This window comes from Entelurus aequoreus, linkage group LG11, assembly GCF_033978785.1.
Source record: "Entelurus aequoreus isolate RoL-2023_Sb linkage group LG11, RoL_Eaeq_v1.1, whole genome shotgun sequence".
Taxonomy (NCBI): domain Eukaryota; kingdom Metazoa; phylum Chordata; class Actinopteri; order Syngnathiformes; family Syngnathidae; genus Entelurus; species Entelurus aequoreus.
Window position 1 is genome coordinate 70,445,979 of NC_084741.1, and position 22,273 is coordinate 70,468,251.

At 38.0% G+C, this 22,273-nt stretch overlaps 1 protein-coding gene across 5 annotated transcripts in view; it reads left to right on the forward strand.

Moving 5' to 3' along the window:
* arhgef1b (Rho guanine nucleotide exchange factor (GEF) 1b) overlaps nt 1–22,273 on the forward strand; it is a 163,859-nt gene that overhangs the window by 122,829 nt on the left and 18,757 nt on the right. For all 5 annotated transcript variants that reach the window (XR_009827820.1, XM_062063919.1, XM_062063922.1 and 2 more), the window contains exons 15-23: nt 2,056–2,202; nt 2,277–2,359; nt 8,898–9,023; nt 9,098–9,212; nt 14,910–15,010; nt 16,337–16,411; nt 16,518–16,593; nt 19,619–19,786; nt 19,865–19,952. Coding sequence is in view for 4 of the 5 variants with exons in the window: in XM_062063919.1 (XP_061919903.1) it covers nt 2,056–2,202; nt 2,277–2,359; nt 8,898–9,023; nt 9,098–9,212; nt 14,910–15,010; nt 16,337–16,411; nt 16,518–16,593; nt 19,619–19,786; nt 19,865–19,952 (979 nt within the window). In the remaining variant the exon portion in view is untranslated. The remainder of the gene's footprint in view (nt 1–2,055; nt 2,203–2,276; nt 2,360–8,897; nt 9,024–9,097; nt 9,213–14,909; nt 15,011–16,336; nt 16,412–16,517; nt 16,594–19,618; nt 19,787–19,864; nt 19,953–22,273) is intronic.

Below are 22,273 nucleotides of genomic sequence, written 5' to 3' on the forward strand. Positions count from 1 at the left end.
CGGTTTAAAAGAGGAGAAAACATGAAAAAAATGACAATTAAAATTTGAAACATAGTTTATCTTCAATTTCGACTCTTTAAAATTAAACCGAAATAAAGAAGAGAAAAACTAGCTAATTCGAATCTTTTGGAAAATATTAAAAAAATAATTTATGGAACATCATTAGTAATTTTTCCTGATTAAGATTAATTTTAGAATTTTGATGACATGTTTTAAATAGGTTAAAATCCAATCTGCACTTTGTTAGAATATATAACAAATTGGACCAAGCTATATTTCTAACAAAGACAAATCATTATTTCTTCTAGATTTTCCAGAACAAAAATTTTAAAAGAAATTCAAAAGACTTTGAAATAAGATTTAAATTTGATTCTACAGATATTCTAGATTTGCCAGAATAATTTTTTTGAATTTTAATCATAATAAGTTTGAAGAAATATTTCACAAATATTCTTCGTCGAAAAAACAGAAGCTAAAATGAAGAATTAAATTAAAATGTATTTATTATTCTTTACAATAAAAAAAAAAAAAAGTACTTGAACATTGATTTAAATTGTCAGGAAAGAAGAGGAAGGAAATTAAAAGGTAAATAGGTATATGTGTTTAAAAATCCTAAAATCATTTTTAAGGTTGGATTTTTTCTCTAAAATTGTCTTTCTGAAAGTTATAAAAAGCAAAGTAAAAAAAATTATGAATTTATTTAAACAAGTGAAGACCAAGTCTTTAAAATATTTTCTTGGATTTTCAAATTCTATTTGAGTTTTGTCTCTCTTAGAATAAAAAATGTCGAGCAAAGTGAGACCAGCTTGCTAGTAAATAAATAACATTTAAAAAATAGAGGCAGCTCACTGGTAAGTGCTGCTATTTGAGCTATTTTTAGAACAGGCCAGCAGGCTACTCATCTGGTCCTTACGGGCTACCTGGTGCCCGCGGGCACCGCGTTGGTGACCCCTGCCTTAAAGGCACTGCCTTTGCATGCCGGCCCAGTCACATAATATCTACGGTTTTACACACACACAAGTGAATGCAATTCATACTTGGTCAACAGCCATACAGGTCACACTGAGGGTGGCCGTATAAACAACTTTAACACTGTTACAAATATGCGCCACACTGTGAACCCACACCAAAGAAGAATGACAAACACGACATAAACACAACAGAACAAATACCCAGAACCCCTTGCAGCACTAACTCTTCCGGGACGCTACAATATACACCCCCCCCACCCCCCTCCCCCCCTGTTGTTTTGAGACATGTTTAAAAAAATAATGCACTATGTGAAAGTCAAAGTATAGTATTTCCCATAATTGTAGTGGGTATCAGGATTATCTCAGGGAGAGCATGTCCCAAATTCCAAGCTGCTGTTTTGAGGCATGTTTAAAAAAAAAAAATGCACTTTGTGACTTCAATAATAAATATGGCAGTGCCATGTTGGCATTTTTTTCCATAACTGGAGTTGAAGTTGTTCTCTTATTTTGGAAAACCTTGTTTTTGATTGATTGATTGAAACTTGTTTTAGTAGATTGCCCAGTACAGTACATATTCCGTACAATTGACCACTAAATGGTAACACCCCAATAAGTTTTTCAACTTGTTTAAGTCCACGTCAATCAATTCATGGTAAAGTTACACTGTTTAATGCATCCAGCGGGGCACCACAACAAAATTAGGCATAATAATGTGTTAATTCCACCACTGTATTTTATCGGTATCGGTTGATATCGGAATCGGTAATTAAGAGTAGGACAATATCGGAATTTCGCATATAGGCAAAAAAGCCGATATCGGACATTACAGTATGTCGCTACTGGTCCAAAAATAACGTTTAAAAAAGAAACAACTTAAAGCCTTGTTTACTGATGTATACTATTCATGTTTAAATAACTTTTACTGCAAATGAATATCGGCTCAAAATATTGATTATAGGCCTCCTTGACTATTAATAATCGGTAACGGCCCTGAAAAAAACATATCTGCTGATTTCTATTTCAAATATATGTTTGTATTCCTGGTTACGTAGTTCATTTCTTCTTTTGTTTCCACCCCTCTCAGAGTTGTTTGCCACCGAGCACGCCCACGTGCGCATGCTAAGTGTCCTTCAGATGATCTTCTCCAGGCCTTTGGAGAGAGAGGAGCTGCTGACCGCCACAGAGCTGGCGGCCATCTTCCCCAACCTGGACGAGATCATTGAAATGCACTGTGAGCGTCTCACGCCACAAATAGGCCACCTTTTCGAAACACATCCTTAAAACATATTTTTGTCTTTTGCCCAGATAACTTCTACGAGAATCTGAAGAAACTGCGCCTGGAGGACAACTTTATCGTCAAGTCCATCAGCACCACAGTACTCAACAGAGTGAGTCGTCGCAGTCTTTTTCTCCTTTGTTGCTTTTTGATCAACCTTTAGTTTAGTTTAGTTTTAGTTGATTATTTCTTCGGTCAGCGGTCAACAAAATAAACAATCAGTTTTACATAAACAAACAGTTGTACATTCATACATTTAAAATGTTGCAGACCGAAAGGGTTTTAGGCTGAAGTTGAACACTTATTGCGCCTAATTTTTACACGGGTAAGTCAGCCGTAAGCGGTTTCGAAGCGAGTCAACCAGAAATGCCCGTGTTTCATCAAAATCACACATGAATACCTTAAGAGAAAGCGATTGCTGCTATTTCGGGTACAACACTTCTCAGACGGCAAGAGAACTTTCCAATGCACGAAAAACTTTGTCCATTTGTCGAAGGAGAGTCAACGAGAATGCGGAGTCCCGTGGACGTGATTAAAAAAGGTAGCGTGTGCTTTGTATTACCTGGCCGTCGAGGGAAAACTAACTACGGAAAACAGCGACTGGCAACGCAGACTTTATTGTCCGCCACGTATGTCGCGGACTCAACGTCTAGGTCCAGAGTACTGTATTTTTCGCACTATAAGGCGCACCTTCAATGAATGGCCTATTTTAAAACTTTGTTCACATATAAGGCGCACCGCATTATAAGGCGCACAGAATATACGCTACAGTAGAGGCTGGGGTTACATTATGCCTCCAGTAGTTCAGGGGTCACCAACCTTTTTGAAACCAAGAGCTACTTCTGGCCTGTTCTAAAAATAGCTCAAATAGCAGCACTTACCAGTGAGCTGCCTCTATTTTTTAAATTTTATTTATTTACTAGCAAGCTGGTCTCACTTTGCCCGACATTTTTTATTCTAAGAGAGACAAAACTCAAATAGAATTTGAAAATCCAAGAAAATATTTGAAAGACTTGGTCTTCACTTGTTTAAATAAATTCATACATTTTTTTACTTTGCTTCTTATAACTTTCAGACAGACAATTTTAGAGAAAAAAATCCAACCTTAAAATTATTAAAATATTAAAATCTAATACCAACACATGAAACAACTTTTATTGATTATTTCAGGAACAAATTGTTGTTTTTTTTATCCACAAACAAACAAAAAGGACACAAACTGTCTGTCTGCAGAGTTTTTTAAGGACAGGTTATATCAGAGGAGTGGAATCTTTGCAGACTGTCAGGGCGTGGAGATTTGTTCTCCCGGGATGCAAACGGACTAGACCGGACAGGTAGGAACATGATTTAATCTTAACTATAAAAAAAAGGTGAAAACAAAAAGCTTGGCGCAGGGAACAAAACTAACACTTTGACGTAAACTATGAACATAAAACAAACAACACTTACGGTACTGTGGCATGAAAATAGCAGCATGAACTATGGCATGAGCAGAGCATGAAAAGTACATGTACAGAGCATGAAATGAACATCACAGAGTAATGTCGCCAGGACGACTTACTGGCAAAACGGGCTTAAATAATAGTCTCTGATGAAAGCAGGTGCGTGAGTCAAACACATGAGACAGGAGAAACTAATCAGTTGTCATGGAAACTAAAACAAACAAGGGTGCACAAAAACAGCAACTATGGAGTCCAAAAGTAACAGAACATAACTAGACAAAACATGATCTAGACCAGTGTTTTTCAACCTTTTTTGAGCCGAGGCACATTTTTTTCATTGAAAAAACCCAAAGGCACACCACCAGTAGAAATCATTAAAATATGAAACTCAATATTGACAATAAAAAGTCGTCGGATATGATTTTAAACCGTAACTAAGCATGCAACACAATAGCTCTTATCTCAAAGTAGGTGTACTGTCACCACCTGTCACATCACACCCTGACTTATTTGGACTTTTTTGCTGTTTTCTTATGTGTAGTGTTTTAGTTCTTGTCTCGCGCTCCTATTTTGGTGGCTTTTCCAGTTTTGTTGGTATTTTCCTGTAGCAGTTTCAGGTCTTCCTTTAAGCCAGGGGTCACCAACGCGGTGCCCGCGGGCACCAGGTAGTCCGTAAGGACCAGATGAGTAGCCCGCCGGCCTGTTCTAAAAATAGCTGAAATAGTAGCACTTACCAGTGAGCTGCCTCTATTTTTTAAATTTTATTTATTTACTAGCAAGCTGGTCTCACTTTGCCCGACATTTTTTATTCTAAGAGAGACAAAACTCAAATAGAATTTGAAAATCCAAGAAAATATTTGAAAGACTTGGTCTTCACTTGTTTAAATAAATTCATTAATTTTTTTTAATTTGCTTCTTATAACTTTCAGAAAGACAATTTTAGAGAAAAAAATCCAACCTTAAAATTATTTTAGGATTTTTAAACACATATACCTTTTTACCTTTTAAATTCCTTCCTCTTCTTTCCTGACAATTTAAATCAACGTTCAAGTAAATGTATTTTTTTATTGTAAAGAATAATAAATACATTTTAATTTAATTCTTCATTTTAGCTTCTGTTTTTTCGACGAAGAATATTTGTGAAATATTTCGTCAAACCTATTATGATTAAAATTCAAAAAAATTATTCTGGCAAATCTAGAAAATCTGTAGAATCAAATTTAAATCTTATTTCAAAGTCTTTTGAATTTCTTTTAAAATGTTTGTTCTGGAAAATCTAGAAGAAATAATGATTTGTCTTTGTTAGAAATATAGCTTGGTCCAATTTGTTATATATTCTAACAAAGTGCAGATTGGATTTTAACCTATTTAAAACATGTCATCAAAATTCTAAAATTAATCTTAATCAGGAAAAATTAGTAATGATGTTCCATAAATAATTTTTTCAAAAAGATTCAAATTACCGTATTTCCTTGAATTGGCGCAGGGAATATAGTATTCGCACGTCTAGAATTACTGCCGGGTCAAACTCGTTTCTCAAAATAATTAACGCATGCTTGGCCTTATCGCCGGTTCATTATTGAAGCCGGATCAAATTCGTTTCGCAAAATATTAATTTTATTATCGCATGTCTATAATTTTCACCGGGTCAAACTCGTTTCGCAAAATATTTAGCATATGGCTAGAACTTCCACCGGGTCAAATTCGTTACGTCACGAGTGACGATTTACCTGTCCTCATTTTCAAAATGGAGGAAGCTGCTTTCAGTAGTTTACAATTGCACAAAGGAAAAAAGATAAAGAGCTTTTCAGTAGGATTTAAGGTCCAAGCTATTGAATACCGGTACAGTATGCTAAAGAGAACAGTAAGCAGCTATGTTTTATTAATATACCGTAGCTGCGTGTGTGAAATACTGTATAAGTCATTAAATGACTCCCGCCTCCTGGTGGTAGAGGGCGCTGCCGCGCTAGTGATCCTTCTTGCGACTTCCGGTACTGCAGAAGAAGTGAACACACGCAGCAAGAGATTATTTTTTTTCCCTTTTAACAAGGAGGATTACATACCGGTATCTAAAATAAAACAGTTTTCTAAACTGGACTTTCAATGGAAGCAGGAGATAATAATTAAAGGAATATCTCCATCGAGACAGAGACTTTTAAAACGGAAAAAAGGAAATAATGAAGACTTCTATAAACAAGTTATCGATGCTTTTGGTCAGAAGGAGCTGCAAATGGACTCCATTTATAAGTACAGGTAAGACCATAATAACCTTTTTTTTAATTAAATGTGCTTTTCATGATGGTATGCTTACATCACACTCAAAGCGCACGACTAAATTTTATGGATTCCTTTTGGTAAACGCCGGAGTGAGAAGAGGTTTTAAAATAATTACCGCATGCACGGCCATCCCGCTGGTTTCCGGTAAACGCAGGAGTGACAGGAGGTTTTAAATTAATTAACGCCCCTGCGGCTATTCAAGGAAATACGGTAGCTAGTTTTTGTCTTCTTTTTTTCGGTTGAATTTTGAATTTTAAAGAGTCGAAATGGAAGATGAACTATGTTTCAAAATGTAATTGTCATTTTGTTCGTGTTTTCTCCTCTTTTAAACCGTTCAATTAAGTGTAAATATCATTAATTATTAATAATAACATAGAGTTAAAGGTAAATTGAGCAAATTGGCTATTTCTGGCAATTTATTTAAGTGTGTATCAAACTGGTAGCCCTTCGCATTAATCACTACCCAAGAAGTAGCTCTTGCTTTCAAAAAGGTTGGTGACCCCTGCTTTAAGCGATATTCCCCGCACCTGCTTTGTTTTAGCAATCAAGAATATTGCAGTTGTTTTTATCCTTCTTTGTGGGGACATTGTTGATTGTCATTTCATGTTCGGATGTACTTTGTGGACGCCTTCTCTGCTCCACACGCTGTAAGTCTTTGCTGTCTTCCAGCATTCTGTTTTTCTTCACTTTGTCGCCAGTTCAGTTGTAGTTTCGTTCTGCATAGCCTTCCCTAAGCTTCAATGCCTTTTTTTTTTTAGGGGCACTCACCTTTTGTTTATTTTTCAGTTTAAGCATTAGACACCTTTTTACCTGCACACTGTCTCCCGCTGTCGTCTGACAAATTGTGATCACGATTAGCTACCTGCTGCCACCTACTGATATGGAAGAGTATTACACGGTTACTCTGCTGACACGCAACAACAACAACACATCATTTGCAGACTATAATTACTGGTTTGCAAAAAATGTTATACCCCAAATAGGTGAAATTAGATCATCTCCCACGGCACACCAGACTGTATCTCACGGCACACTAGTGTGCCGCGGCACAGTGGTTGAAAAACACTGATCTAGACCACAGATCATGACACAGACACATAAACAAAAAGTCTGATTAAAAATATTTAGATATAAAAATACCTTTTCTGAATAAATGAGTGGGTGTGTTAGGACCACTACATTCACATAGACGTTCTGAGTGCCTGCAAGTCCGCATTCAGGGCAGATTACTGGGGCGCTGCATCAGGTAGTGAAAGTAAAATCTGTCACTAAAGCCTCTGCTCCTTTTAAATGTTGTGTTTCAACTTCTGTGCTAGTGTTGATCATATGTCTTTATTTTGTTCTCCTGGCATTTGCTAATAGCAGAGATGCTTGTAGCTCAAAAGTTTGCTTGCACTTTGAGGCATATCAATTAGCCGAGAGACAGCAAAACACTCTTAAATTGAGGTATCTTGGAGGATGCCTGGTGGGATGCATGGTAGTTGTCTACAACCGCGTGTTTCTACAGTAGCTATTACAGGTTCAACTCAAAACATTTAAGTATTGTGCAAAGATTTGTTTATTCCAGCAATTAGATTTACACAGTGAAACTAATATATGAGATAAGCAACTCTAAATATTTCAAGCCTTCTTTTTATATCAATTTGATGATTATGGCTTACAGCTTATTATCCATCCATTTTCCTCCGCTTCTCGGAGGTCGGGTTGCGGGGGCAGCAGCCTAAGCAGAGAAGCCCAGACTTCCCTCTCTCCAGCCACTTCGTCCAGCTTCTCCCGGGTGATCCCAAGGGGTTCCCAGGCCGTGTCCTGGGTCTTCCCCGCGGCCTCTTACTGGTTGTACGTGGCCTAAACACCTCCCCAGGGAGGCGTCCGGGGAGCATCCTGACCAGATGCCCGGACAACCTCATCTGGCTCCTCTCTTATTAAAACCTTAAATTGAAAATCTCACAAAATAAGGGGTTGTCAAAAACTGTAAGCCGCGATCATCAAACTTAGAACAAATAAAAGCTTGACATATTTCACTTTGCATGTAATTAGTGTATATCACTGTGAGTGTCTCTGTGTGTGGGGGTTCTCCTGGTGCCGACACATCTCTCGGGAGCCCGGTAGACAGGGTTGAGCACGTCTTTTATCGTCATATATATGTCAGAATTGCTTTCCAGCAGTCTGTCTCATCGGTGTGTGTGTCTCTCTCTCTCTCTGGCTCCAACTCCAACAACGTGTCTCGTCACGGCTGCTGCTAATAAGGGCGACAGGTGATTATCGTATTTTTCGGACTATAAGTCGCAGTTTTTTTCATAGTTTGGCCGGGGGTGCGATTTATACTCAGGAGCGAACTTATGTGTGAAATGATTAACACATTAGCGTAAAATATCAAATAATATTATTGATCTCATTCACGTACGAGACTAGACGTATAAGATTTCATGGGATTTAACGATTAGGAGTGACAGATTGTTTGGTAAACGTATAGCATGTTCTATATGTTATAGTTATTTGAATGACTCTTACCATAATATGTTACGTTAACATACCAGGCACGTTCTCAGTTGGTTATTTATGCCTCATATAACGTACACTTATTCAGCCTTTATTTATTTTAAATTGCCTTTCAAATGTCTATTCTTGGTGTTGGCTTTTATCAAATAAATTTCCCCAACAAATGCGACTTATACTCCAGTGCGACTTATATATGTTTTTTTCCTTCTTTATTATGCATTTTCGGCCGGTGCGACTTCTACTCCGGAGCGACCTATACTCCGAAAAATACGGTAGATAATCAGCCCCAGCTGGGCAATCTACTCACCTGCCGCTGGCTTCGAGGCCGGGCCATACACACCCCATTCCTGCAGGAGACGCGCCAACCACGCCCTCCTCCGCAATCACATATTAGTTTCACATTTGAAGTTGAATTGCTTGCACGTGTTGCAGTTCGAGGGCACGGAAGGCGAATGGTTCCAGAAACTGACAGCCCGCTTCTGCAGTCACCAGTCGTGGGCCCTAGACCAGATCAAGAGCCGGCAGAAGAAAGAACCTCGCTTCAACTCGTTCATACAGGTAACTCCCACACATTAAGAGATGGTGAAAGAAGAAGGAGGAGTCACGTTGTTCCTGAACTATGTTCTTGGCAGGAGGCGGAGAGCAAGCCTCAGTGTCGGAGGCTGCAGCTGAAGGACATTATTCCCTTTGAGATGCAGAGGCTCACCAAGTATCCACTGCTGCTGGAGAACATTGCAAAGAGCACTGGTATGTGTCCCCACTCTGTGTGTTTTTATTTTTTTGCAGGAAGCAAGCAAGTTTCCTCAAATTTAGTAGATTGGATTAGTGTGGAAAAAGCCATTTTAGACCAAAAATGTAATCTGTCTGGAGCCGCAAAAATGAAAAGCCTTATGTACCGTAATTTCCGGACTATAAGCCGCTACTTTTTCCCCTCGTTCTGGTCCCTGCGGCTTATACAAGGGTGCGGCTTATATACGGCCTGTTCTTCTCCGGCACCGACGAAGAGGATTTCGGTGGTTTTAGTACGCAGGAGGAAGACGATGACACAATGATTAAAGGCCTACTGAAATGATTTTTATTTATTTAAACGGGAATAGCAGATCCCTTCTATGTGTCATACTTGATCATTTCGCGATATTGCCATATTTTTGCTGAAAGGATTTAGTAGAGAAAATCGACGATAAAGTTCGCAACTTTTGCTCGCTGATAAAAAAAAGCCTTGCCTGTAGCGGAAGTAGCGTGACGTCACAGGAGCTAGTATTCCTCACAATTCCCCGTTGTTTACAATGGAGCGAGAGAGATTCGGACCGAGAAAGTGATGATTACCCCATTAATTTGAGCGAGGATGAAAGATTCGTAGATGAGGAACGTTACAGTGAAGGACTTGAGAGGCAGTGATGGACGTATCTTTTTTCGCTCTGACCGTAACTTAGGTACAAGCTGGCTTATTGGATTCCACACTCTCCTTTTTTTATTGTGGATCACGGATTTGTATTTTAAACCACCTGGGATACTATATCCTCTTGAAAATGAGAGTCGAGAACGCGAAATGGACATTCACAGTGACTGAACATGTAAATACACGATTAATAATTCAGCTTTGCGAAGCTAAAAAAATAGAAGCTAGCCTAGCTGCGTAGCCAACGTGATAGCAGCAGTCTCAAATGCAGATAGAAACTAAATTTAAAAAAACCCTGACTGGATGGATAGACAGAAGATCAATAATACTATTAAACCATGAACATGTAAATACACGATTAATAATATTCCGCTTGGCGAAGCTAAAAAAACAGAAGCTAACCTAGCTGCGTAGCCAACGTGATAGCAGCAGTCTCAAATGCAGATAGAAACTAAATAAAAAAAAACCCTGACTGGATGGATAGACAGAAGATCAACAATACTATTAAACCATGAACATGTAAATACACGATTAATAATATTCCGCTTGGCGAAGCTAAAAAAACAGAAGCTAACCTAGCTGCGTAGCCAACGTGATAGCAGCAGTCTCAAATGCAGATAGAAACTAAATTAAAAAAAACCCTGACTGGATGGATAGACAGAAGATCAACAATACTATTAAACCATGAACATGTAACTACACGATTAATAATATTCCGCTTGGCGAAGCTAAAAAAACAGAAGCTAACCTAGCTGCGTAGCTAACTTAGATGCGGCGGCGGGCGTTGTACGCTTTTGACGACACCCCGGCCGCCATCAGAGTCGGCAAGAAACATATATTTCCCCGAAGTTACGTACGTGACATGCACATATCGACACGCACGTACGGGCAAGCGATCAAATGTTTGGAAGCCAAAGCTAGACTCACCGTAGTGCGTCTGTTATCCTGCTCAAAACACAACACAACCTCCTGGTGTTGGTGTTGGTGTAGTCTGCCGCTCCACCGATCGCACCTACAACTTTCTTATTTGCAGTCTCCATTGTCCATTAAACAAATTGCTCAATCGCTTTATTAACAAGCGGTAACTGGTTGTAGTTCAAAAAGTAACGCACACACATACACCAGCTGCTGTTAGCCAAAAGTCACGCTCACACACACTCAAGTTCTCCGCCAACTCACTCGCGCATGCGCGTTCCCCAAACCCTTAAAGACACAGTACACTAATGCAAATATCACGGATATTACAGTATTGTACTTAGCCGCTAATACACCGATCCATCCCACCTACAACGTTCTTCTTTGCAGCCTCCATTGTTCATTAAACAAATTGCAAAAGATTCACCAACACAGATGTCCAGAATACTGTGGAATTTTGTCGAAGAAAACAAGAGGCTTTTCTATCGGGTCCGATGGGGTCCAACCACTTCCGTTGCTTTTGTGACGTCACGCGCATAAATCATATCCAAAGGAGTTTTTCAACCGGAAGTGTGGCGGGAATTTTAAAATGTCACTTTATAAGTTAACCCGGCCGTATTGGCATGTGTTGCAATGTTAAGATTTCATCATTGATATATAAACTATCAGACTGCGTGGTTGGTAGTAGTGGCTTTCAGTAGCCCTTTAAGGACTGGCGAAATTAGGACCAAACGGCGCTTGCCAAATACTCTCATGGGTGAAGCATGTTTAATATAAACAGTGGGATTTCTAATAATTAGAAAAATGTGTGTCATGTTTGTCCTACACAAACCATATTAAAACAAAAACGTTTTTTTTTTCCCACATTTTTTTCCATTTTCATACATTTTTGAAAAAACTCCAGGCAGCCACTAGGGCTAGGTTGCTGACCCCCGGATTAGATAGGACTTGGAAAATGATAGGGAAATGAAAGTTCATATAGCGGCAACACTCGTTACGTGTCCATGCTCTAAATTAGTCCGACTTTTCAAATAGTTCGGCTCTAAATAAGCCTCCTACACCTTAATCCCATCATGTCCGTTTTTTAAAAAATCGGAATAACACACCTGAATTATGCGATTGGAAACCACATCTCTCAAGGGGTGGGGGGTGTGACTTAAGAGGACTCTTGCGCCCGTCTCAAAGGGTGGGAAACAACCCAGAAGCAGATACCATTCAAAAAAATGTTTGCAACAATTGTAATGAAGAGGAGACTGTTTATTTGCTTCATAAATTAAAACAAACAAATATTTAGAAGTGCATCCATGATTGAAAAAAAGAAACAGATTTATTTAAGAAGGTAGCTAAGCCAGCTGATTTACTTTCCGCACAACTGGCAAGATAGTCCAGAACAATAGCAACCTTCCTCTGAATATTAGTCGATGCACGAACGCTCTTTGTCTTTGGATTTAAAACTCCTTCCATCAATCCATAGAGATTTTTGAATGAACTTTGTGACATTCAAAAGTTTTGTTTCCATGATTTTCGTCAGAAAAAATCTCTTCCTGCCAGTCTTTCATTGACCTGCGTCCGCCCCAGGCCTGGCCCTAACCAATCTGGCGCCCTAGGCAAGATTTTAGGTGGCGCCCCCCCACGTCGGAGGTGAAGTGTATATACTCACAAGAAACCGAATAGCTTTGTCTTTGACCATATTTTACTTAAAGAAAGCAAATTAACATATTATATGAGAATGTTATGTTATGATTATCTTTAACCGAATCACAGCAGTGCTCAAATTAAAAAACATCATTCCCTCTTATGTGATATTGCTTAATTAACATTAATGATGTGCACTTTAACAACTAGACTTACAACTATACCTAATATATAAAGGGGTGGGAAAGTGACTATTACCTGCAGGGCAAACATTAGCTAACCAGAAGGCAATAACAACGTAAACAAAAAACACCTGCTTAAAATATCTAATACAAATGTCCCTGAGGAATGTAAGGTGGGAGTACTGTAATTACCTAACGTTACATTATTATTTTCCATAACAATTTAGCCCCCTCCACAATATTAACCCGACGTTAAAACAGAACTAGCTATTTATTGATTAGCAATTGCCGAATCATGTAACATTAGCTTAATGCTAAAAAGCCAGGTTACTATCACATTCTGTAACAGACAAATAATTTCATGTAGGCTAACGTTACCTCCCTGCTACCTCTGTCTTTTTCTCGTTTCTCCTCTTCTTTTCTCTTTTTTTCTTCCCTGGGCACCTGACAGTTTTGGCCGTTTTGACATCTTGTGTTAAATTTTTGATGTGGTGACGTCCAAAAAAGAGTCATTATACGGGAAGGGAGGGGGCGCAGTGTGCGGTGGGAGTGGGGGGGGGCGTAATGTTGTAACAAATAATATTTCTATGAAATAGGCTTTACTTTGCATTTTAATTAACGTGTGATTATTTTTTGTATTTAGAAATAATAGTACCAACTTTTTTTTTTTCCAACATTTGTGGCACTGGCGTGGCGCCCCCTGATGGACGGTGCCCTTAGCATTTGCCTATACGGCCTATGCCACGGGCCGGCCCTGGTCCGCCCGATACATTCTTGGTCGGAGCGTCATGTTCGTAGTGCAATCCGAGATCATTTATTGATGCTGTCTGCTATTTAACGTCAACATAGCCATTAGAGACGTAATATTTCTAATCCGTGTCAATATTACAGCGGACATCACTACTGAGCTAGGCTGTTAACTGGTTAGAAGCCACAGACGCCTAGTGTGACGTCATATACTGGGTCAACCGGAAAATAAGTATGTGTACGGGAGTCACACTGTGTATGACTAATAGTTGCATTAGAGAAAGTGCAAGGACTCTTGGACTTCATACGAGGGTGTGAAAATCCAAAACCAATTTGAAAAATCTGACTAGTGACGTAGTGACTGGTTCACAAACTTTTTTCACAAAGTACCACCTTACACACCTCGGCTCTCCAAGTACCACCATATTGACCAACATTAAAATACAGTAGCATAGCGTATTCATTAAAACAAGACGGAGGTTTTATTTAACAAGTATATTTCATATTTTTGGCCGCTGTGACATTGCACACAGTTTGAACAGTAACACTGTGTTTGAATATAGCAAAATAATACACTACTTTAATCAAGTGATTCTTTGGCGTACCACGAGATGAAGCCTGTATACCACCAGTTTGCGAATCACTGGTATTGAGGACAGTGGCAATAGCAGCACAGCACACAGAGTACTTAGTAATGTACTGAATAGAACAGGGGTCGGCAACCCGCGGCTCTAGAGCCGCATGCGGCTCTTTAGCGCCGCCCTAGTGGCTCTCTGAAGCTTTTTCAAAAATGTATGAAAAATGGAAAAAGATGAGGGGGAAAAAAAAAAATTTTTGTTTTAATATGGTTTCTGTATGACAAACATGACACAAACCTCCCTAATTGTTATAAATCACACTGTTTATATTAAACATGCTTCACTGATTCGAGTATTTGGCGAGCGCCGTTTTGTCCTACTACTTTTGGCGGTCCTTGAACTCACCGTAGTTTGTTTACATGTATAACTTTCTCCGACTTCCTAGGACGTGTTTTATGCCACTTCTTTTTCTGTCTCATTTTGTCCACCACACTTTTAACGTTGTGCGTGAGTGCACAAAGGTGAGTTTTGTTGATGTTATTGACTCGTGTGGAGTGCTAATCAGACATATTTGGTCACTGCATGACTGCAAGCTAATCGATGCTAACATGCTATTTAGGCTAGCTATATGTACATATTGCATCATTATGCCTCATTTGTAGCTATATTTGAGCTCATTTAGTTTCCTTTAAGTCATCTCAATTAAATGTATATCTCATGACACACTATGTGTATGTAATATGGCTTTTAATTTGTTGTGGCTCCAGACAGATTTGTTTTTGTATTTTTGGTCCAATATGGCTCTTTCAACATTTTGGGTTGCCGACCCCTGGAATAGAATAATAAGGTATGAATAAAACACAATTACGTGTAATACAAAGAAAAGCATCAAATGATGTCAGTGCACAATGTCCCCACGCTACATAAATACCACAGAACAACATTATTGCCGCTACTATCAAGGATTTCTCATGGTTCTTCCCCACAGAGGATCGGAATGAGAAGGAGCGAGTCCATCAGAGTGCGGAGTGCTGCAGAAAGATCCTCAACCATGTCAATGACGAGGTCAAAGATATGGAGAACCTTCTGGTGAGAAATATGTACAAAACCCAAAACCAATGGAAGTTGGCATGTTGCGTAATAATTTGCAAATCCTTTTCAACTTATATTCAACTGAATAGACCGCAAAGACAAGATATTTCATGTTCGGACTGAGAAACTTTTTTTTTTTTTGCAAATAATCATTAACTTACAATTTAATGGCAGCAACACATTGTTGTAACACGTGGCTTGGCATTGTCTTGCTAAAATAAGCAGGGGCGTCCATGATGACGTTGCTTGGATGGCAACATATGTTGCTCCAAAACCTGTATGTACCTTTCAGCATTAATGGTGCCTTCACAGATGTGTAAGTTACCCATGCCTCGGGCACTAATACACCCCCATACCATCACACATGCTGGCTTTTGAACTTAGCGCCTATAACAATCCGGATGGTTCTTTTCCTCTTTGTTCCGGAGGACACGACGTCCACAGTTTCCAAAAACAATTTGAAATGTGGACTCGTCAGACCACAGAACACTTTTCTACTTTGCATCACTCCATCTTAGCGAAGCCGGCGGCGTTTCTGGGTGTTGTTGATAAATGGCTTTCGCTTTGCATAGTAGAGTTTTAACTTGCACTTACAGATGAAGCGACCAACTGTAGTTACTGACAGTGGGTTTCTGAAGTGTTCCTGAGCCCATGTGGTGATATCCTTTACACACTGATGTTTCTTTTTGATGCAGTACCGCCTAAGGGATCGAAAGTACGTAGTATCATCGCTTACGTGCAGTGATTTCTCCAGATTCTCTGAACCTTTTGATGATATTACGGAGCGTAGATGGTGAAATCCCTAAATTCCTTGCAATAGCTGGTTGAGAAATGTTGTTCTTAAACTGTTCGATAATTTGCTCACGCATTCGTTGACAAAGTGGTGACCCTCGCCCCGTCCTTGTTTGTGAACGACTGAGCATTTCACGGAAGCTGCTTTTATACCCAATCATGGCACCCACCTGTTCCCAATTAGCCTGTTCACCTGTGGGATGTTCCAAATAAGTGTTTGATGAGCATTCCTCAACTTTCTCAATCTTTTTTGCCACTTGTGCCAGCTTTTTTGAAACATGTTGCAGGCATCAAATTCCAAATGAGCTAATATTTGCAAATAATAATGTTTTCCAGTTCAAACGTTAAGTATCTTGTCTATGCAGTCTATTCAATTGAGTATAAGTTGAAAAGGATTTACAAATCATTGTATTCTGTTTTTATTTACCATTTACACAACGTGCCAACTTCTTTGTATTTGCTTAACACGATGTGCTTTGATATAGTTCAAGGTTTTGTGAGGAAAACGTGTACTAATCCTTCTTTGTGTAGATACTAAAGGAATACCAGCGTCGACTGGACACATCGGGACTAAAGCCCAGTAATGATCTTTATACAGAATATAAAGTAAGTAATCTTATGCTTACATACAAATAAGTCATCTCTTCTATAATTATTGTTATCATTATTAGAAGGGATGTTTTGTTCCTTATCCTCCATTTGTCTTTCGCAGAACATCGACCTGACACACAAGAAAATGCTGTTTGAAGGTCCTCTGACTTGGAAGGTCACCAAAGAGAAGGCTTTCGGTAAATGTGCTCTGTAAAGTTTATAAAAACTTTGTTGATTTAATATTTTGTCACATAACAGTCAATAGGGCACATACAGTTAGCAGGTTTATGGAAAAAGTTCAAAACTGAATACTTTGTTGAAGGTTGGTGAATGGCAAAGTACATTATACCAGGGGTCACCAACGCGGTGCCCGCGGGCACCAGGTAGCCCGTAAGGACCAGATGAGTAGCCCGCTGGCCTGTTCTAAAAATAGCTCAAATAGCAGCACTTACCAGTGAGCTGCCTCTATTTTTTAAATTTTATTTATTTACTAGCAAGCTGGTCTCGCTTTGCCCGACATTTTTAATTCTAAGAGAGACAAAACTCAAATAGAATTTGAAAATCCAAGAAAACATTTTAAAGACTTGGTCTTCACTTGTTTAAATAAATTCATTAATTTTTTTACTTTGCTTTTTATAACTTTCAGAAAGACAATTTTAGAGAAAAAATACAACCTTAAAAATGATTTTAGGATTTTTAAACACATATACCTTTTTACCTTTTAAATTCCTTCCTCTTCTTTCCTGACAATTTAAATCAATGTTCAAGTAAATTATTTTTTTTATTGTAAAGAATAATAAATACATTTTAATTTGGTTCTTCATTTTAGCTTCTGTTTTTTCGACAAAGAATATTTGTGAAATATTTCTTCAAACTTATTATGATTAAAATTCAAAAAAATATTCTGGCAAATCTAGAAAATCTGTAGAATCAAATTTAAATCTTATTTCAAAGTCTTTTGAATTTCTTTTAAAAATTTTGTTCTGGGAAATCTAGAAGAAATAATGATTTGTCTTTGTTAGAAATATAGCTTGGTCCAATTTGTTATATATTCTAACAAAGTGCAGATTGGATTTTAACCTATTTAAAACATGTCATCAAAATTCTAAAATTAATCTTATTCAGGAAAAATTACTAATGATGTACCATAAATTGTTTTTTTAATTTTTTCAAAAAGATTCGAATTAGCTAGTTTTTCTCTTCTTTTTTTCGGTTGAATTTTGAATTTTAAAGAGTCGAAATTGAAGATAAACTATGTTTCAAAATGTAATTGTCATTTTTTTCGTGTTTTCTCCTCTTTTAAACCGTTCAATTAAGTGTAAATATCATTAATTATTAATAATAACATAGAGTTAAAGGTAAATTGAGCAAATTGGCTATTTCTGGCAATTTATTTAAGTGTGTATCAAACTGGTAGCCCTTCGCATTAATCAGTACCCAAGAAGTAGCTCTTGGTTTCAAAAAGGTTGGTGACCCCTGCATTATACACCAACACAAACATGGTAATCCACAATATTTTTGTCACTTTTGTTAATAGTTCGTCAGTTTTAACTGGTCTCCGCTATGAGATTGTAAAATATGTATGATCGTTATGGCCTTGCTAAAACAACACTTGTAATGTTGGCTTTAGTACATCAAGGGCCTGATTTAATAAAGGTTTGCGTGTCCGAAAAGACGTGCAAACCTGACAGCACACGCAAAGCTGATCTACTAAATGTGTGCAAAGTGGATTGCGTCTGTTAAGCGAGCAAAATAAGGCATGCGGTTCATTTCGCTTCTGTGTCTATATTAACATGCAAAATATATGCTAATCATCAAAACGCCCACAATACTGGGTGGAGAAAATGCGAATATAATTATTAGGCACGCGCAATGTGATTTATCAACACTCATCAGCATTTTGCGAGCACTATTTTGCGTTGTATTTAGCACGGGAAGGGCGTGCAAACTGACAGTTCTACACACACGGCTGCAGGATCAGTACTCGCGCTGCAAAGACAGACGATGGGCAGAGAATCCTCAGTCTTACTGTCAGAAAAATTGCATGTAAATTATCAAAAAACTTTCCGTTCTCTGAGTTCCCAGTGAACAGACAAGAGGCTGTGTTTGTTGCACCAAGCCAAAGGCTTGGAAAATTCCATTGTGTACGATGGGAGGAGACGGGAGGGGTTATCTATTGTGATCCAAGACTTGCCCAAGCTCGATCCAGGACCAGTCCAAGCCTGTGGCATCTTTTTCTTTTGTGTTAATGTGACCAAAAACAAGGGCTGTTTACATACCCCCCATTCCTTTAGAAACAGCTGTTGTTGTGTAAACAGGGAATATCCAAATAAAAGAGGAGAGGTGAACCTTTTTTCGTCACTGTAAGAGGTTACAGGTCGACACGTTTCTCCTCAAATTGAGAAAATTTAATTCTGTCTCCGTTTAATTCCTTGCTTCTTGTCTCGTTTAATAGATATCATCAGTGTTTGAACCTGATACTAACGTGTATCTGTCAACGTTTTGGACGGTCAGAAATTTAAAAAAATTAAACATATCTATTCAGCAACATCATTTTATAATTTCATAGCTACTGAATGGGTTAAGGGGCTGATCAAAACAAGTTCAATTGATGCGTTTTGGTGTCCTGTAGTATTTTTTGTAATGATGTAAAAAAATTTAACATTGAGTATATATTTTTTTATATAGTTCTTACATAAAAAAAAAAAATGTTTATTGTGTCTTGAGCAGAGTAAGGTCCGCCTTTCTTTGATGAGCGCACATTGAACAGTAAAACAGTAGACGCACCGCAGGACTGCTTATAAAATGCCCATAAAAAGTGGTATGTGTTTCCTGCTTGTTTGAAAACATAGCAAAACGCCACAGGTAGGAGGAGCATGATAACATGAATGTGCAGCAAATAAGAGTGTCTCCGTGGTGATGGCCCGTGTAGTACACGCAAAATCCTCACTCAAATAAGGCCTGTCTGCGCCACTTTATAATTGCACACGCAGTCTCAGTAAAACGCACGCAACACGCCCACTAATAGTACACGCTATTTTATAGATTGCACATGCTGTTTAGCGTGGTATTTGGATCTTAATAAATCAGGCCCTAAGTCTCTTTGTTATGATTTGTTGTTGGCTTTTGTCACTTCTATTCCCTTGCGTCCAGACAAAAAAAAAATCCTATTATCATAGTTGTAGTATTGACTGTTTTGTTGTGTCGTTGCGTCCCTGACAGAGGTCCATTGTGTCCTGCTGGGAGACCTGCTGGTGCTCCTGCAGAAGCAGGACGACAAGATGGTCCTTAAGTGTCAGAGCAAAAGCACCATCGCGAACCAGGAGGGCAAGCAGATGCTGAGCCCCATCATAAAGCTGGACTCCGTTTTCCTACGCGAGGTGGCCACAGGTTCGTCTCTCACATGCACACTTGCACAAGTTGGCGGTACGACATCCTAATAACACTCTCTTGTTTGTTGCTTTTCAGATCGAAAGGCCTTTTACGTGATATTCACCTGGGACAGCGGCGCTCAGATCTATGAGCTGGTTGCTCAATCCTTTGGCGAGAGGAAAATGTGAGTGTGCGAAGCAATTTCTGCAGTAGGAAATAATAAAAGTAGAAATAATTAGTCACCATTACAAAACGTTTTTTTAACAATAAAGACCACAGGTGTCAAATTCAAGGCCTGGAAGCCAGATCTGGTCCACCACATACCGTATTTTTGGACTATAAGTCGCTCCGGAGTATAAGTCGCACCGGCCGAAAATGCATAATAAAGAAGGAAAAAAACATATGTAAGTCGCATTTTTTGGGGAAATTTATTTGATAAAATCCAACACCAAGAATAGACATTTGAAAGGCAATTTAAAATAAATAAAGAATAGTGAACAACAGGCTGAATAAGTGTACGTTATATGAGGCATAAATAACCAACTGAGAACGTGCCTGGTATGTTAACGTAACATATTATGGTAAGAGTCATTCAAATAACTACCGTAATTTCCGGACTATAAGCCGCACCAGCTAAATTTGGGGGAAAATACAGATTGCTCCATATATAAGCCGCACCCGACTAGAAAAAGTAGCGGCCTTATAGTCCGGAAATTACGGTAGAAATAATCAGTCACCATTACAAAACGTTTTTTAACAATAAAGACCACAGGTGTCAAATTCAAGGCCTGGAAGCCAGATCTGGTCCACCACATACCGTATTTTTGGGCTATAAGTCGCTCCGGAGTATAAGTCGCACTGGCCGAAAATGCATAATAAAGAAGGAAAAAAACATATATAAGTCGCATTTTTGGGGGAAATGTATTTGATTAAAGCCAACACCAAGAATAGACATTTGAAAGGCAATTTAAAATAAATAAATAAATAAAGAATAGTGAACAACAGGCTGAATAAGTGTACGTTATATGAGGCATAAATAACCAACTGAGAACGTGCCTGGTATGTTAACGTAACATATTATGGTAAGAGTCATTCAAATAACTATAACATATAGAACATGCTATACGTTTACCAAACAATCTGTCACTCCTAATCGCTAAATCCCATGAAATCTTATACGTCTAGTCTCTTACGTGAATGAGCTAAATAATATTATTGGATATTTTACGGTAATGTGTTAATCATTTCACACATAAGTCGCTCCTGAGTATAAGTCGCACCCCCGGCCAAACTATAATAAAAAACTGTGACTTATAGTCCGAAAAATACGGTAATTTTATGTGGCCCGCTAACACCTGTAAATAATGTGTCAATAAAGTACTTAGTCTTTTCATACTGAATATATTTCCATTTTGACAGAAAAACTATATGTACTGCATTAAATTGCATATCTTTTCAACTTTATTATTATTAGGGATGTCCGATAATGGCTTTTTGCCGATATCCGATATTCCGATATTGTCCAACTCTTTAATTACAGATACCGATATCAACCGATACCGATATCAACCGATATATACAGTCGTGGAATTAACACATTATTATGTTTAATTTGGACAACCAGGTATGGTGAAGATAAGGTACTTTTTTAAAAAAATTATAAAATAAAACAAGATAAATAAATTAAAAACATTTTCTTGAATAAAAAAGAAAGTACAACAATATGAAAACAGTTCCATAGAAACTAGTAATTAATGAAAATGAGTAACATTAACTGTTAAAGGTTAGTACTATTAGTGGACCAGCAGCACGCACAATCATGTGTGCTTACGGACTGTATCCCTTGCAGACTGTATTGATATATATTGATATATAATGTAGGAACCAGAATATTAATAACAGAAAGAAACAACCCTTTTGTGTGAATGAGGAGGGAGGTTTTTTGGGTTGGTGCATTAATTGTAAGTGTATCTTGTGTTTTTTATGTTGATTTAATTTAAAAAATAAAAAAAAAAACCATACTGATAATAAATAAAAACGATACCGATAATTTCCGATATTACATTTTAACGCATTTATCGGCCGATAATATCGGACATCCCTAATTATTATCCAATATTGCAACAAATATATTATCATACATTCCAAACACTTTTTATTATGTCAAAATAATGTGTTTTATGTTGCACGATTGCACCATGAAAAGTTCCTAGTTTGTGAACCCGTTCTCAAACAATGGCAATAAAAACTATTCTGATTCTGATAAAGATAAAGATAAATACCGTATTTTTCGGACTATAAGTCGCAGTTTTTTTCATAGTTTGGCCGGGCTCCAGTGCGACTTATATATGTTTTTTGCCTTTTTTATTATGCATTTTCGGCAGGTGCAACTTATACTCCGAAAAATACGGGGTACTTAAAATATCTGCTTGACTTACGATTTCAAAGCAAGTTATCCGTCAAATTGTATACTGTACAAATTAACACATTATTATGTTTAATTTG